Genomic DNA, 17,676 nt, shown 5'->3' with positions numbered 1-17,676 from the left:
ATACGTTTGACGACAAACAAACTTCTGTTTCCTTTTGTGAATTGCTTCATGCTCATGGCGTGGCGCTTTAAATTGGCTCGCTTATGTAAAATTGTATTACTTTTGATTTTCGATTTATGTGGCAATAAAAGTCCGGGTAGGACTTTACAACGCTAATAGCTCTAAGTCAAGCAAATGTGAGACCCATTGCATTGCAAATGCTTGTTGTGTTGTTGCTTTATAGTATTGACTAGAGGTTTTGATATTGCTGTGTGCTGTTGTCCTGTGGAGTGTGGAACTTGTGATGTGTTGTGTTGTATTGTAGTGTGCTCCTGCACTGTGGTGCATTTTACGGTACACTGTGCTTTGCTGCATTGCTATGTTGTTTTATTAGTTTGCTATGGTAGCTAAAGCTCTTCCACCTTTCAGGATACCAGACCATCTAAACTAGAACCTGTCTTAAAAAAGAAAGCTCTTCCCTTCCCACTTTGTGATTTGACCTCTGATGCGACCTACATGTTAGATGCCACGAACCCCAGAGCAGCCTTCTATCCTTGCTAGATGAATAATCCAAGTACCATTGTATTGGGTAATAGTAACACGTTATTTATTTATCAGGCTTGGAAGTGACAGCGTGCTAAGAAGAGCTGTAAAAGTTCAAGTTATTTTGATGATTATTTGGAGGGACAAATCCTCTTTGATAATGTGGTTCTGCATTTTCCTTGCCCACGGATTCCACTTCAGCGCAGCTTCTCCACTTCCATTCGGCTGGCCTGTCTTCAGGTGGTGGATGTATGCACGTCTGCGTGCAATTTAGTGAGCATCAGCTCCGTAAGTTACATGGGGACAGTGATGACATCACAACACACAACCTATACTGTTCATGAGAAAATGTATAGAAACACAATCCTAACCATAATGCAGAGGAAGGAAGGTAGTCCTTTGTGCATTTCTTGTGTGAGAAGTGGAGTACATTAGCCTCCATTGCTGCCGATGTTTTTTCTCAGTACTCCAGTTTCTGCGGCAGAAAACTAGTTTGTGAATCTGGAACAATGTACCTTATTCATTCAGATGCAGGTGCTTTAAAAATGTAATTTTTGGGCGATTGCTTCTCAATTCCATGTTTAACACAAAACTCTACATTAAGTGTCACGGGAAGTAGAACCAGCTCAGATTCTTAACCACTTTCTAGAGACCAAAGATTAAAATTCTTGCTCTTCTATGTTGCAGTGTTGAGACCATAAATGACGGGAATTTCCACATAGTTGAGCTGTTAAGCTTGGATGATACTCTTTCGTTGTCGATTGATGGCGGGAACCTCAAAACCATTTCCAACTTGTCAAAGCAGTCTACGCTGAATGTGGATTCGCCACTCTACATAGGGGGTAAGAAACGTTTGCTATCCAAGCATGCCTTCTTGCTTTTCTTTCTGGCTGCGGATGGTCTGGCAGGTCTACACAAGAATGCAAGGAGTAAGTTGCCAGTGTTTGGGTCAGTGGACACAAAGGGAAGATCACAACAGATAATCTTGCAGGAAGTGCTTTCTTTTCTGTAGCAGGAACTGTTAAGGAAGAGAGACCATATTAGCAGGATGTAAAACTCAATGATCGAAATCAATGTGAAGCGTAAAGGAGCTGAAGAACTTATGATTCCCTCTCATGAAAAAAAGTACTTCCCTTTCAATCATACTGGGGTACAGGTTTTTTTTGGGCATATCCTCAGCATTGTGCCCCCTTGGGCATGCATGTCATATGTAGGTATATACAATCCAACCAAGGTCAGAAGGGTATTTCTCTGTGTTAGTGAACCCTTTTTGTAATTCTCGTGTTTGCATTCTCACTGAATTGTCATTTGAGGTAATTGTATGGAAGTTGTGTGCAGGTCCATCAGGTTGAATGTAGAGTAATAATATGGCCTGATAACATTGAGGTTTCTTGTAACACTAATGTTGAATCTATTGTTGGCTCTGTTACTAAACATTTTTGCATGTTTTACTCTAGCAATGCTAGTACTTTTTGCTTTTCACTCACTCCTCCGGATGTGGTTGTATAAGAATGTGTGCCAGTGGTTTAAATGAAGCAGTGTCGTTTGCCAGGAATACACAGACCACCACAGCTTCCTATTTGTGAACATTTGTGGGAACAAACCTCCATTAGCAGAACACTGAAAATAGAGACCACAGGGAGGGAATGGAGATATTCCAAAAGACGATGTGTGTCATCCACATTACCACAGGGGCTCAAGCCTTAACTAAATGGTTCTTTAATGCTAAAGTAATAGGTGCACTCATTACCTAGCTCATGAGTACCTATTTGGCAGCCAGCAAAACTGGCACAAGTAAGATTTCTGCTATTGCCAGACGTGGTACGAGGCTAATATTTACTCCTGAATGTGGTTCTCCAATTCAACCTTCTGGTGTCTCCCTGAGGCTAGGACTAGTTTTGCCTTGCCCCGTCACTACCATATGAGCCTCTGTTTTCGTGAGATGTCCTTTGCATCACAACCCACTTGATTATGCAACTGCTTGAGGCCGGGGCAACAGTGCTGTCAATATCTTCCTGTCAAACTCAGCCTCCAGACGTCAGAGAACCTGCCACTGCCCTGGTTTTGTACAAGGGTTAGTAGTCCTTCAAGACATATCCACAGCCTCTTTGTCTCACAGGGTCACAATTCCAATGTAGCTATTGAAGTCAATCCCCTCCAAGGTCCTTGCTGAATTTTTCATGACCTCCATCATAGGGCCGCTGATGGCCAAGTGGGTGGCATGAACTAATGTTTTGCATGAGAGCATTTCCCTATGAAGGACGATCTTTGCTGGCAGGCATTTGTGATAAATCATTTCTTTTTTAGAATGAGAATGTGTGCGCATTTCTGCTTCAGAGCACACAGCAGCAAATTAATTTCATTTTTTTCTGAAACTCCGTGAAATGGTCCATGTGCCAATGTAGCGATTTTGGTTCCCCGATTGCTCTTTAAATTTGGGACTATTGCTGGTAAAAACATTTTTTAGGTTGCTGCAGGCTAGGCTAACACTGTTCCTTGGTGATGATATGCGATATGTGATATGCATATAGCTGGGTCCAAACTGGAACAGCATGGGTAGCAAAAAACTGATGGATTTAGGCCCAGATCTCTGTACTAGGGGTGAATGTTTGACATTGTTCAGCATTCAGTCCATCACTTGTTCTTTTTGCATTTGTTGCCCCAAGTAGGAAGGGTATGCCCAGACGTGGGTCCATTGCTTACTGTGCCACTGGATTCAAGCTAGCCTGACTGATGAAGGGTGATACCCTGAAACTGGTACCAGGATGCTTGTTTCCGGTCCAGGGAGGACCTGGCTTGACAGTTCGGGCTGGACTGTTCCCATGAGGAATAGGGTCAAGACTGATTTGCATATGGCTGTGTCCAAACTGGGGTGGCATGGTGGGTAAAAGAACGATGGATTGAACCCAGAGCTGTGACTTGGGGTGAGTGCTTGCATTGTTCAGCACTCTGTCCATCATCCTTTTGTGTTGCTAACATTGGCTGATTGTCAGCTTCTGTCTTCACCTGGAGCACATTCAATAGGTAAGGGCTGTGTACCGGTAAGGCAGCAGCATGGCCTTCAGTACATTCTTTACCAAAACATTACTATGTCAATATTCAAGCCAGAAGAGCAGAACAAATAGGCCAGTCAGTGTTAGACACGGTGCATTTCTCCACCATCCCTCACCCACCTCCTCATTAATAGAAAGTTGGATGGTGCTTTGCAGATGATGCACAGCGCTAACAGGAGTTGTTACCTACAACCAACTGCTTGACCTTGCTCTGTTTATGATGTTGGAAAATGATGGTGCATCTGTGACAAAGGAAGTATGGCATTAGAAACAGAGGCATCATATGATGGGGAAAAGGGCACATTACTTTGTGGGCTTTCAAGTTAAGAAAGAAAGGAATGATTTGAGTTCCATGTGAGGACCAAACGAGAAACTTGGAGAAAAACAACTTCCCGTTTTGGAGAGCCACACTAGAGGGCGTAAATGTGCATTCAATTAAATTTACAGAAGCTGCTGGAAAACAATGGCTGTTAATCCCTAGATTGTTGATTCAAATAAGAAAACACTTTGTTTCAGAAATTTGCATATTGCTAATTGAAATTATGTGGTTTCTTGGTTTCAATTATTTTTCATGCTTGAATTGCACAATGACAATACAAATAATAAGGGAAATGCGACCATCATGCCTGAAAGTTATAAAGTACCTTCATCTGGTTTGGAACTTTATAAAAATGAAAAAATTACTGTTTAGTTAGCTTTGTACTAATACTCGACCACCAACTGCTAAACTATGGAATTTTGGTACTTCCATGTAACTATGCTCTCGAACCTGTAAGGTGTTCACTAGGAGCAGGTTTGTTATCCCAAACAGTTACAATGTGCATCCTAGGTTAAGGATTTCCTACATGACCCTTCTGGGCTACTGTAGGGTCACTCTCGATAGGTGCTTGAGTGACTACACATGACCTGTTCATCAGCAGCATTAGATCTCAAATCTGTTGTGCTACCTTATTCCGATTTGCTAGAGCATTTTCCTTTTCAGGAATATGCTTTGAAAGAGAGAGGTCAATAAACCTTTCCACCCAGCATCAACTACATAAAAAATCAATTTAGAATGACCAATGTAGCCACACAAGGACAACTCCAGTCAGAAATAAAGTCCAAGGGGTTTTATTACAGATTATGGCTCAGAGTAAGGAAGGTAATTCTCAATTGAAGACTATAAAGGTACAGACTCATAATAGGCTGTCCAAACCTCCTAAAGAAGTTCAAATGAACTAACATCAAAAAGACTGAACACTCAATCCATGCTACACATAACAGTGCTAAGAAAATTTGAAAAGGAGGAACCAATCAGTGTCTAATTCTGATAATCATTTAGCAGTTTTAAATTTTGCAATTTAGTGATCTGGGCAAGGGATAACCTTCCAAATTAGCAAATCCATGTTAACAGGTGTTGGGTTAAACACGTAGGAAAAAAGCACAAAAATAATTTGGAAAAAAGAATTCGGAAAAAAGAAATCTGGGGTAAGAGGTTACTAACTAAGATTGACAAAAAATAGTCTCTGGGTAATGGGAAAAATCTCCTAAGTCTCAGCAAAGCATTGCAAAAGGGCAAGGGTAGAGAGGAGAGGACTATACCTCTCAGAGTCCATGGGTTCAGCAAGAAGGGTGGGATGGAGCAGATTGCTGCTAAACCGAATGTAAGGAGAATGCTGCTGTGGGGTCTTGAGAGAGACTGCCACTGATCCAAGTGGGGAACAGTATATGAAAGTTAATTGTGCAAGATGATTCGTCCATCCATCACTCTATATGATGCAGTAGGTGTAACTGTCCAATGAAAGTCAGTCATGCGACATGGGCTGCAACAGTGACAAAAGTTCCCATTTACCAACATGTAGAAAACATCCATCTTTGCTCATCCGTGTGAGTTGAAACAATTGTATATTTAGTCCATTCCACAGTTCCTGAATGTACTGGGCTCAAGGTTAGATTCTCAGGCTCACTGTCTGTAAAACAAGAGAACATCTATCACCAAGCTAGCATTCTCTTGAGAATGAACTCTGAAAGAAAAGTTCACGTTAGCAAGAATTACAACATTTTCTGCGCAGTCAGACAACAGGGCCTTGCAGGCCTCACTTAGGCTGAGCAAAGTTAAAACGGCACATTCATTCATGCAAATAAGGCATATTTAATATTCAAAATTATGAATTCAACATTAATAAGCTTTGTCAGTGTTCATGTTACAGTAAATGTAGAACAGAATAACTGTTAATACATTACTCCAAGTATGGTGCAGAAATACAAACTTCAACTATTACATGTAACATTTAAAACATTTCTTTCGTAAAATCTCTTATCATTTAGTGCACACTATTAGTTAACATGAGGAAGAACAACCTAGCAACAAATACATTGATTAAACATGAGGTTTTAAGGTTATACCCTATGCTTTTCAGTAACCTATTCTACAGTAAATGCACATTAAATGGACTTTCAGTGCATCACTTTGCAACAAAACTATTAATACTATTAGATTAACAAAATATGTAGATTGTAACATATAGATGATCACTGTGATGTTGGGGCAGTATTACATTTTCTGCTACATCAAAGTGATGTTCTCTGCCCATTTGAACACAATCTAAGAAACATACCTTTCTTCCAGGCATGCCTGTTAAAAATAATGTTGCAGCTCTGCGGCAGTCTCCAGGCCAGAATGGCACCAGCTTTCATGGCTGCATCCGCAACCTCTACATTAACACTGAACTTCAGGACTTTAAGAGATTGTACCTGCAAGCAGGCATTCTTCCGGGATGTGAGCCGTGCCACAAGAAAGTTTGTGTGCATGGTTCCTGTCACGCCACGAGCCAGTCAAGCTTCTCCTGTGAATGTGAAGGAGGCTGGACAGGACCACTGTGTGATCAGCAAACCAACGATCCTTGTCTTGGAAATAAGTATGTCTGACCATTTAATTTACTTTACTGTTCTTTTGAGCCAATTGAACCATTGTCGTTTTGTATTTGTGCCCTACATCTTATCAATGACAGCACTGTTTTACCCTTTTACCTCATTTCTTGTTAATTTATTTTCTCATGCGTTGTCGCTCACTGTATTGCTACCTCTATGTATGCTAGAGAAAAATCCATTTGTTTCAATTGTTGTGTACAAAAATTCTGTATACCTCTTCTATAATATCCTTTTTTCTGAGATAATTTTTCTAATTTTGTATATTAAATAGGTAACTTTTTAAATTAAGGAATCTCTGGGTGTTGTAAATGCCAGATTACATTGCCTTCATTTCAAGGTCTCAGTGTAACTCCTTACAGGATAATCCCATATTGCATTCTTCATTATACAACACCATTCTCCCACCTTGTGATGTCTCGTGTTTGAGGCAAAGGGAGCTCTTTGGGCTGAGCCGTCGTGACCAGCTCTAGCAGCACACACCCAACAACTCAAAGGTCACCCCATATGTCTACATGCAAGAAGACTCCAGCAAAGTTTTGGATTTTGTTTACACATTCATGAAATCTACAAATTTCACGTTACATGAAATTTGTGAAATTTCTTGGAATTTTTGTAATACGTCATTTTGCTTAATTTTTGCCTGTTGAAACCTGATGTGAGCTTAAAACATCTCGCTGAGAGTCATTTTCTGCTGCAAACAGACTTCTGGTATCAGAAAAGCCTTTTGTTTACTTGTGGTATTCCCAGATGTGAAATGCACACACAAAATACCTGCAAACCACTTTTAGTGCCATCTTTAATCTCTTCTCTTATCCAAGCTTTTAGAAGTGTGCTTAGTTTCTATATGATATATAGGACCATGTGTAGGACATCATTGTAGGACAACCTTGTACCAATCCCTAACTAGCTTTAAATTGTGCAAATTCATTTTTCCTACAATCATGATGTAGTTCAGAGCCCATGAGGTTCAAGGTTTCATCAGGGATATCTCACAGGCCACACTTTCAGAACATGACCACTCACTGGACATTATTTCCACCCCACTACTTGAAACACATTTGACCTCTTAAAGGCGAACAACGTGGAGGGCATCCCACAGAACCAATAAAGTCAAAGAGTCCAGAAGTGAGCTTAGTGGGTGATAGGAAAGTTATGAGTGGGAACTTAACATTTACCTCACATGTCCTGCCATGTGCTCAGACTCTCCACCTCTCATCACCTGCCTGTCTCCCGAATTCTACTAGAGTTAGGCAATCAAATCGTTTCCTGGAAATACATTTGTATGTTGTAATAAAGTTTCTCCTCATGTCCCATGATTAATGCATTTTTAGTGACTCACTCGTTGGCTGGTGAAAGTATACGATATTATCTTCTCATATCTAATTCGAAGGAAGAGTTTGTGAGTTGAGTGCCATGTCTATAAAGTTTTTGAATGTAATCATACTAGATACCGCCACTCACTGGATAATAAAAACTTAAATTAATCTGGGAGAGCATCAGCTGGACCTGTCTTGGTTAGAACAACACTATGTGGATATAAACCCACAGGCTTCCCGATCCTGTATCACAAGTGCACGTATGACCAGGCAAAGGTCTGTGCAAGTAAAGTGAATATGAAGTGTGTGCCCTCGACTGAGAGAGAAGGAAATACTATGTAAACTGAACATTCTGAAGCAGGTTTCTCTTGAGCAACACTCAAACCTCTGGGATGTCAAAAATCCAGGGGCATATTTACGTGTATTTGGCGTAAGGCAGCACAGCAAATCATCTTGCTGCTCTGCCCTGCGCCAAAGTTAAAGGGTCGGAATGCACTGTTTTTATGCAATACAGTGCATTCCTGTCTTTTTCCACTGCGCAGGTGCTTTTTGCCAGCCTAGCACCAACACAAGCACCATAGCACCATGGTGCAAGGGTGCCTCTTTTGTCGGCAGGATTGTTGTTGTGCAGGAAGGTGCACCTTCCTGCACAAAAACAATTCAGAAAGGCGTTTTCCTCTTTCTCTGTGTGCCGCAGAATGCAGCACACAAAGATGAATAAACAAGGAGAAATAAAAATGTTTCTCCACATTACACCTCACTTCGGGAGGAATAAGGTTTAAGTGCTCCCCAAGCTTATGTGATCTTGTAAATCTAGGACAGTGGCAAAATCCATGGGTGCTGCTTGGGAAAACCCACTGCAACGCCAATGGAACACCTTCGACTTGCACTGTCTTGCCTTACTCCAGGTCTATGAGGCTAGGCAAAGCCACGCAAAGTGGCTGCGCGTGGCCTCATAGGTACGATTATGTAGTCTGCGGCACCCAGACCGTCAAAAAAAGTGATGCTCCGGCAGCTCAGAGGGCTCATAAATAGGTAGATAATGGAGAGTTCGCCGAACCTTAACTGTAATCATAAACACACAAATGTGGGTTGATTTTCTTTAAGTTTTCGGCAAGTTCTTGCTGGATTGAGACTGTGGAGCTAAACAAAAAGCATTGTATTTGTTTCAAGGTTCCAGTGTTTTTCAGTTCACAGTGTGGTTCTACCTTTCAGGTGCATACATGGGACGTGCCTGCCGATCAACGCCTTCTCGTACAGCTGCAGATGTACGCAGGGTTATAGCGGAGTCCTTTGTGATGAAGAGGAAGGTGTGCTCAACCCGTGCCAAACCATCAAGTGCAAACATGGCAAATGTAGGCTTTCCGGAATAGGAAAAGCATATTGTGAGTGCAGCAGCGGATACACCGGGGACAGCTGTGATAAAGGTAAAACTACCTCATCCGGACTTAGGGATGAGAACAACCTTTAGGTAGTGGGAGGGAAATATTGACAGAGATGTGTGGAAGACAAAAATATTTTACAGAACCACCACTGACCAACATTTCAAGTGATCCCAGGTCCACACATGCCCAATCTCTAAAGATCTTGTTTCTCAGCTTGTATATTTCTGTGTAAAAACTGTCTGTTCTGGTTATGCTAAATGAAACGTGCAAAACAGCTTTTAGTCCACTTTCTGCTGTACTTTTCTTCATTACTTGTTTCTCTTCCTTTTAAATCTTGAACCGCTAGTTGATCTGAATTTCTACTTAGCTTTATCACAATCTCTCCTTTTGACCCTTCAGCTTCCAATGATTTATCCCAGCGATTTACGCAGGTGAGATGAATGATACCGAAATGCCCTATTTATATATCTATAGTTTTATGCCCTTTTTTAATTTTTTCCCTATCATCTCCCTAAAATCTACCATCCTTTTTTTCGTTCCTCGGTGACATATATTTATGTTTTTTGTAAATGTGCTGGAATACATGCAGGCTTGCAAAGCTATTAGCAGATGGCTCCGTTTTTGCTGTTTTATACTCTAGTAATTTATGAAGTTAGTGGAATGAAACTTGTATTAGGCAACAGATTGAATAATATGGAGTTGGACCTCTAATAAATTAAATTGCATGCTCTCGAAAAGCATTCCCTGTGGTAAATAGAACCAGCTGCTAGCAATGCATGGACAGAAGATCAGTACTTTTGGAACAAAGGAAAAGATTTAAGCATCCAATTTGCCTGTCACTGTAATAGCAATTTATTTATGATGTGTGTACGGGGCAGGCTCTCCTAGAAATAAGCATCAAGAAGTGAATCTGAGGATTTATGGAATTGATTTTTAGCTTTCTTCTTAGTCTTTGATAGACAATACCTGTCAAGTTTCCCAAAAGCAATTCCCAATTACATATATTGTAGCTCCCCACCCAATCACGCTGTCCTAAACAGTGCTCTCTAATTCAGCACACTGGGGTCGATTCACAAAACTATTTATGAGTACACGAAGTAGCACCCTTACATGCCGTTGTGAATGTCAGAAGGGCAGAGTGTGCTGTTCTTCCTATTTGAACTAAGTGTGTATGAATATTTCTGAAAAATTCTTATTTTATACATTTTGGGGCCAGTGCACAAAATAATTGGAAAAAAGTTCTTCAGGGGGTGCTACCTTACGTACTCCAAAATGCCTTTGTGAATATGCCCAATAGATGGGTAATGGAAATTCATGTTATATGTTGCAACACTGTGGCGACAAGCACTATATCTAAATATATTTATTGCAAGAATGTGATTCAAAGCCTTTAAAGAAAGACCTCTTCAGCACTGTACTGTGACATAAAACACAGGCAAAGACATGGACATTGCTTATAGTCCCTTGTCCTGCATACTAAGCAGCCTATCTGTTCCTTCAGAGGATCTATCTCATGCAACAGAATAGGGGCAGCGCCACAAACAAGGTGTCTACACACAGTGGCTTACCATGAGCCCCTGCACGGTGGGTGGGCACCGAGCTCCAGGGGGCCCCCTCAGCACAGTACCCTGGCCTAAGAGTTCCTGGCAACCCCACTCAAGTTTTGGAATGCCCCTATCTTCAGAGCACCTTATCTACTGTAAGAATGAGTGGCAACTTCATAATTCTGTGGGTCATGAACGAGGCTATGAGACTGTTGAATTGAACAGCTTCCTACATTTGCTAAGATGTATGCACTGACTCCTTTTGTAGATAGATCATGACTAAATCTGTATAGTAACTTTGGCAGTGGGCCCTGTCTTGGGGACATTTGTGTGCTGACCCTCACAATTCCATTAGGGATTTGAATTCCGTGAGATCTATTTTGTGAGACCCACAAGAGAAGAATTATATAAATGTATCCCCTGTGGTGCCTCCAGTACTACAGCCATCCAGTGGCAGGCAGATGGTGTGGTAACCTGTGCAGACCTTTAGGTGCCAAACAGAGTATGTGGCTCCCTCTGGTAGTTCCCCAAATAAAGCCAGTTGTATGCTAAGCCCTCCATTCACAATAAGAGTGGCCCAATGGAGGGTCACAAGCACAGTGTAGAGACACAGAGCACACTTGAATGCCACAAATCGATGAGATTACCACAGAAGTATGTACCACCAATGGAAAGTGGATTCTGAGAACTGATATGCCCCCTTTCAATTCCCATTGCACACTAAGGGCCAGATTTACAAGGGCCTTGCGTCCCTTAGCACCACAGTTGCGGCAAAACTTTTGCAGCAAATATGACACTAATGGACCCCTACCATAGCGCCATATTTACAAGGTGGCGCAAACTAAGTTTGCGCCACCTTGTAAACCCTTTGCACCACATCATGCATAATATATGCATGATGTATGCAAATGGGGCATTCCCTCGTTAGCGGGTCCCTAAACATGGCGCAATAGAATCTAGAAGATTCCATTGCGTTGCATTTCTAGCGTCATTTTTAACACCTGCTTAAAGCAGGCGTTAAAATGAGGCTCCTATTGATTTCAATGGGCCTCTTAACACTATATTGGATTAGTGTCATTTTTTTTCCGGTAATCCAGTTTAGCATTACAATAGTGTAAAAAACATGATGCTATTGCCCCTAACATGAGGCATGGTGCATCTTATTGTAAATAGGGCGCTACCATGGTGGCGTTAGGGGCTGCAAGAAAAGTGGCCCATCACTAGTGATGTGCCCCTTTCTTGTAAATATGGCCCTAAGAGGCATTACACTACCAGCAGTATCTATATGCTGCCCTCAGGGATAAATTCTACTAGTATGCAAAAAAGAGTCCTTAGCGTTCCTTGGTGTAGCAACAGTTTCCAAACTTGAGTTGCATTTTTTTTTTACACATAATGTTAATTATATAAACATGTATAATGAAAGCAAATGCATCTTGTTTTCTTGCAGAAATCTCTTGTCGAGGGGAATGGATCAGAGATTATTACCAAAAGCAGCAAGGTTATGCTGCTTGCCAGACGACCAAGAAGGTATCAAGACTAGAATGCAAAGGAGGATGTTCAAATGACCAATGCTGTGGGCCACTGAGGAGCAAACGGCGGAAATACTCTTTTGAATGCACAGATGGGTCTTCGTTTGTGGATGAGGTTGAAAAAGTAGTCAAGTGTGGCTGTACGTTGTGCCCCTCCTAAACTTGTTTCCTTTACACGTCTCTTGAAAATGTTGTATACTGAATGATCCTGTTGTTGGACTAATTAATGCTCCATAGTGAAAATATTTGAAATATATTGTAAAATACAGAACAGACTTATTTTTATTATCAGAAAAAAGACTTTCTTCATTCACAAAAGAAGAATTGTTTGAGATGAGACTGAAAGGTCCTCAAAACTAAGAGGAGCTTAAAGGAACATAAAACGTCCTTGAAATCATTACCACAGAGAAGGTGAAAAGAATACTTTTAACATGGACTATTTTTAATGACATGTGGAACTTTGAACTGCTGATGGTCGTTCGACTTTCAACCAGCCATTCATCACTGAAACTTTGACTCTATCATGAGGCCTGCTCTTAACTACCCACTGCATATCAGCCTATATTTCTTTTGGACCTGACTGACTTAAAGTACATGGCAAATGTACAAGGAACTCTTGGTGAAAAAAAGTGAACTCTGACTTTAATGGCTTGTGCAGTGGATCTTGTCCAGCGTCCTTCTTGGAGAACTGTGACACATTACTGTTTATGGAAATTGGGCACGCTTTACTCCACAGAAAGATTGCAGACATAGAAGATAACTTAAAATTCATTTTTCAGATGTAGAGTACGCTAAATGCAGCATGTTAGCAAAAGAAGAGTACAAGATTCCAGGATAATAGCTTGTCATATAAACAAGGGAAGGGCTGCTGAAAATGAACAAGAAGGTAGAACTTTAATAGTTAAGTTGGCCATAATAGGGACTTGCATTTGGCAGAGTCCTGCTCAGCTCTATACAGTATTCACTTTCATTGAGAAATATTTATTGTATCAAAGTACACTGTACTTAACATTTCTAGATCTCCCTCTTACTGTTTTCAAGTGCTTTAATATATATTAATTTATATTTGTCCTGATATTTTTGTATTTTTGTTTAAGAAGTAAGGAGTACAGATCAGGATTTGTTTGGCAATAGGACTAACATAGCATTCTGTCTTGGAGTAAATAGTTTTGATTTAGTTGTATTTCCTGCAGTAGTGAGCACTAGCATCTGCAAGTTTCTGAAGTCTGAAGCAGTCGCAGAGTTCACAAACATTATAGGATGCAACCCAAGACTTTGTGAAGGACACACAAAAAAGTACTTTGTTTAATGACATTTGTATAGAAGTATTTTCCCCTACTATGTATAATACAAATATATATTTGCAGACATTTTAATGGTGTGTAGGAAATTAAATTAGAAGAATAGGCATTTTGCAAATTAATATTCCACTTGGGCCCTTTATCTTTTTAGAGAAGATAATCCTGTCAAGAACAGAGACTTATAAAAGTACTTTATGACCCTATTAGTCCCTATGGTGAGATGTTGCTGCTAAATTACAGTGTAGATTTGGTAATGATTTGTAGTAGGCTGTACTCTTCTGTTTCCTAAACCCAGGACACCCCATAAAGAAGTACAGATGTTTTGATCAGCCTTTTTTACAGAAAAATATAGATGTACATGTATATTGCAATGTGCTTTGTCTTATTTGGACTGATGTCAGTGATGCTACTGATGTTTGTAAATTAAACAGGTATTGACTTCATACTTCTTTCTGAATCTGTCTTTTTAGGAGATTATGTTATTGTTCATTGAGATGTAAAGTTAAATCTGTTGTGATTGCATGTTTAGCAGATGTGTCTACAGTATTAAAGAAAACACTCTTAAGACATTTTCTCCATTAGAAAATGTGTTTGTTGTATGTTGTTCAATGTTTGTACCCAAATGAGTGCAAACAAAAAATGAGACTCAATACGAGTAAAGAAATCTAATCAGCAGGATATGACAAAAAGGTAATAGGTCTTGTGCCAGCAAGAAATCAGGAGGACCTGGCATATCCCATTGCCCCCCCTGCAGCAAATAAGGCTCACAACTGGACAGACCTCTTTTTAGAATACTTCCTTCAAGTGTACAGCACACTTTCTCAGTCCAGTTGCACAATAATAAGCAATGTTTTGGGTTAATTTAAATATTTGGTGATAGTTGTAGATTGGCAGGAATCAAATCTGGTTGTATTACATTCTTACTCCAGTCATACAAAAATAAAGTTATACAAATTGCAAAACAGACTGAGAATATTGGCTACCATTACAGTATGATTAAGAGACAGGGAGAGGTGATATGAGAAATGCAGCCTATGTGACAGGAATCTTGTGCTCCCAAGAAAAAACAAATACTGATGTGGATGATATGAGAACATATATGTTAGTGGGGTTGTGGGTGACAGTCATAGGCTTGTGAGATAACTCACATAAGGTGACCCTAAATAAACACAAGTGTTCCTGATATGTTAAATAATGTACTATGGATCATTCTTCCCAATACACGAGGAATGCGTGTACTTACTTTTATAGTTAAGTATATACATATTCACCAGTTATAGTTTAGTGAAGTAACTATAACTTGCAACTCTTCCATGTATTGCTTATGACCTAACCTAGTACATCGCTCATGATGTTAAATGACTGCATGATGGCATCAGTGACGACATTGTGCAGACATTGATGGCTTCCTACAGGGTTTGTGGACTAGAAGTAATTCAACAATCTGTGCAAATTTTTCTATAATCAATCAGGTGATAGTAAGCATAGCCTTTCACCATATGATGGGCACATAACATATCTGTCAAAGCACCCATACCTGAGATATCAAGTGTGATAGCTCAGTTGACAAAATGTCCAAAACATTCAGGCCCGTATTTATACTTCGTTTGCGCCGAATTTGCGTCGTTTTTTTCGACGCTAATTCGGCGCAAAACTAACGCCATATTTATACTTTGGCGTTAGACGCGTCTAGCGCCAAAGTATGGGCAAATTGCGTCATTTTTTTGCGTGAACGCCTTCCTTGCGTTAATGAGATGCAAGGAAGGCGTTCCCGTCTAAAAAAATGACGGCGACGCAAATGCGTCGTATTTATACTCCCGGGCAAAAATCACGCCCGGGAGTGGGCGGGGCAAAAAACCCCGCATTTGCGCCACTTTTTAACGCCTGGGTCAGGGTAGGCGTTAAGGGGCCTGTGGGCTCAAAATGAGCCCACAGGTGCCCTCCCATGCCCCCAGGGACCCCCCCTGCCACCCTTGCCCACCCCAGGAGGACCCCCAAGGATGGAGGGACCCACCCCAGGGACATTCAGGTAAGTTCAGGTAAGTATAATTTTTTATTATTATTATTTTTTTTTGGTGGCATAGGGGGGCCTTATTTGTGCCCCCCCTACATGCCACTATGCCCAATGACCATGCCCAGGGGACAGAAGTCCCCTGGGAATGGCCATTGGGCAAGGGGGCATGACTCCTGTCTTTACTAAGACAGGAGTCATTTAAATGGCGTCTGGGCGTTGTAAAAAATGGCGCAAATCGGGTTGAGGCGATTTTTTTTTGTCTCAACCTGACTTGCCCCATTTTAAGACGCCCTAACGTCATTTTTTCCCAACGCCGGCGCTGCCTGGTCTACGTGGTTTTTTTACACGCACACCAGGCAGCGCCGGTCTGCTTGCGCCAGCTAACGCCATTCCATAAATACGGCGCCCGCATGGCGCTTCAGAATGGCGTTAGACGGCGCAAAATTTTTTGGCGCTAAACTGCGTTAGCGCAGTTTAGCGTCAAAAAGTATAAATATGGGCCTCAGTCTTCTGGGAAGCTAGAATTTATGTCAGTGGCTTGTCTAATAGGTGTTTAGAGTATTTTTTAATGATGTCAGATTTCACTGGTTTCTCAGGTCCAACCATATGCAGTTCAACCTTGCTTGTTTTGCCTCCTTACGTTTCAAGGTGATACTGGAAGAATCACATTTGCTTTACTACTAACTCTTTTATCTTTTATTGGTGATTTAGGTGCAGTCAGGTTTAGGGGTATTTAGAGCTATGTTTGTTGCTCATTTTGCAGACTTTACTCTTTGTTTGCCTGATATCAATTGAGCCTCTTTTTTTGTAATAAAATTATTATTTAGAACACAAACACCTAATACACAGTTGGTGTAACATAAAAGCAAAGCAGATTGTCTAAAAATAATCATCAAATGATTAATAATACTGGAACATTGTTATCACTTTAGAAATTGTCTAATGAACATAACTTAAAATCTAAATAGAGGTATAGGCGACACTGGAAAAAAAACAATTTTATGCACATACAGGATTGCAGTTGTTAATATTCATATGACTCTTCCCTCATTTGTACAAATGTTACCATTTTAATTAGCCCTGTATCATTTCTAAGAGGTCCAGTTTCAGAGAATAGTTATTTTCATTACCAGAAAACATCGTTGAAGCCATATTTGTTTGGGTTTCCCCTTGAGTGACAAAGTAATGTTGCTGTAGAGGAGACGATTGGATCTGATTTTATTTTTCCCTAAATGCATACTTAACAAAAAAGTATCATTCAGTCACAAAATTTGCAGTCTACAGGTATTATATAGACAGTAAGTTCTTCATTGCTTGTTTCTCAACATACATCCAATTAGTTGCTTCTTCTGTAGTTAGTAAAACCATTTCTCATTAGAAAAAGTGAGGGACTATGATACTCTTGTAGCTGAGGAAATTTAAATCCTCTCTTCATACATTACATTTTTAGTTTGCTCATTAGTGATGACCTCTTGGATTCCAAAGAAAATTAGATAGCAAAATGTATAGTAATAAATGTGTATTTGGTAGTTAACTAAAACCATTCCAAATGAAGTGATCAAGTACATGAAATAATTTAGACAAAAATATTATTAGAAATTTAATGCAGTAATAGAATCGATCAATATCCCGCAAAGTAAGGCTGGGCAGATGCAAAGTGCATGCATCCGTGTTTTGCTCAAAGGTTGCGTTGACCCTGTCATATTTCACTTTTGCATGTTTTTGCCTATGGCAAAGATTCCAAGCTGAAGCTGTAGGAATTTAAGTTTAGTTTCCCAAGTTATGGACAGCAGTAGATAAGTCTGAGGTGCCAGTTTCTCATAAGTTGCCTCTAGGAATGGATCTGCAGTGTTGCTTGCAGGGTTTGTTAAGTCAATGTCTCTAGATTTTAATTTGATAATAACCTTTTCAAGAAGAGGTTTGAGACTTTCATAGGTGATACTGAAGTTCCATGGTGAAACAATCCGTAAGTCGTTGGAGCGATGACTGTACAGCAAGGGCGCAAGTGGTAGACTTAGACTGGGCAAGCTCTTGTCTGAGGTGGTATTTAAAAGTGCCATTCTCCACATTGATTAATGTAAATCAAAGGTTTAATTCTGCAG

The 17,676-nt window shown here is 40.4% G+C and overlaps 1 protein-coding gene across 2 annotated transcripts in view; it reads left to right on the top strand.

The window, feature by feature from the left end:
- Positions 1–14,003, top strand: part of SLIT2 (slit guidance ligand 2) — a 598,494-nt gene extending 584,491 nt beyond the window's left edge. For both annotated transcript variants that reach the window (XM_069202176.1, XM_069202175.1), the window contains 4 exons: positions 1,210–1,364; positions 6,184–6,472; positions 9,017–9,228; positions 12,178–14,003. In XM_069202176.1, coding sequence (XP_069058277.1) covers positions 1,210–1,364; positions 6,184–6,472; positions 9,017–9,228; positions 12,178–12,419 — 898 coding nt within the window. In that variant the 3' untranslated portion in view covers positions 12,420–14,003. The remainder of the gene's footprint in view (positions 1–1,209; positions 1,365–6,183; positions 6,473–9,016; positions 9,229–12,177) is intronic.
- The last annotated feature ends 3,673 nt before the right edge of the window (positions 14,004–17,676 follow it).

Source organism: Pleurodeles waltl, chromosome 1_2 (genome assembly GCF_031143425.1).
Source record: "Pleurodeles waltl isolate 20211129_DDA chromosome 1_2, aPleWal1.hap1.20221129, whole genome shotgun sequence".
Lineage (NCBI taxonomy): Eukaryota > Metazoa > Chordata > Amphibia > Caudata > Salamandridae > Pleurodeles > Pleurodeles waltl.
The sequence above is the reverse complement of the archived record's forward strand: the minus strand, read 5'-3'. Positions and strand labels throughout refer to the sequence as shown.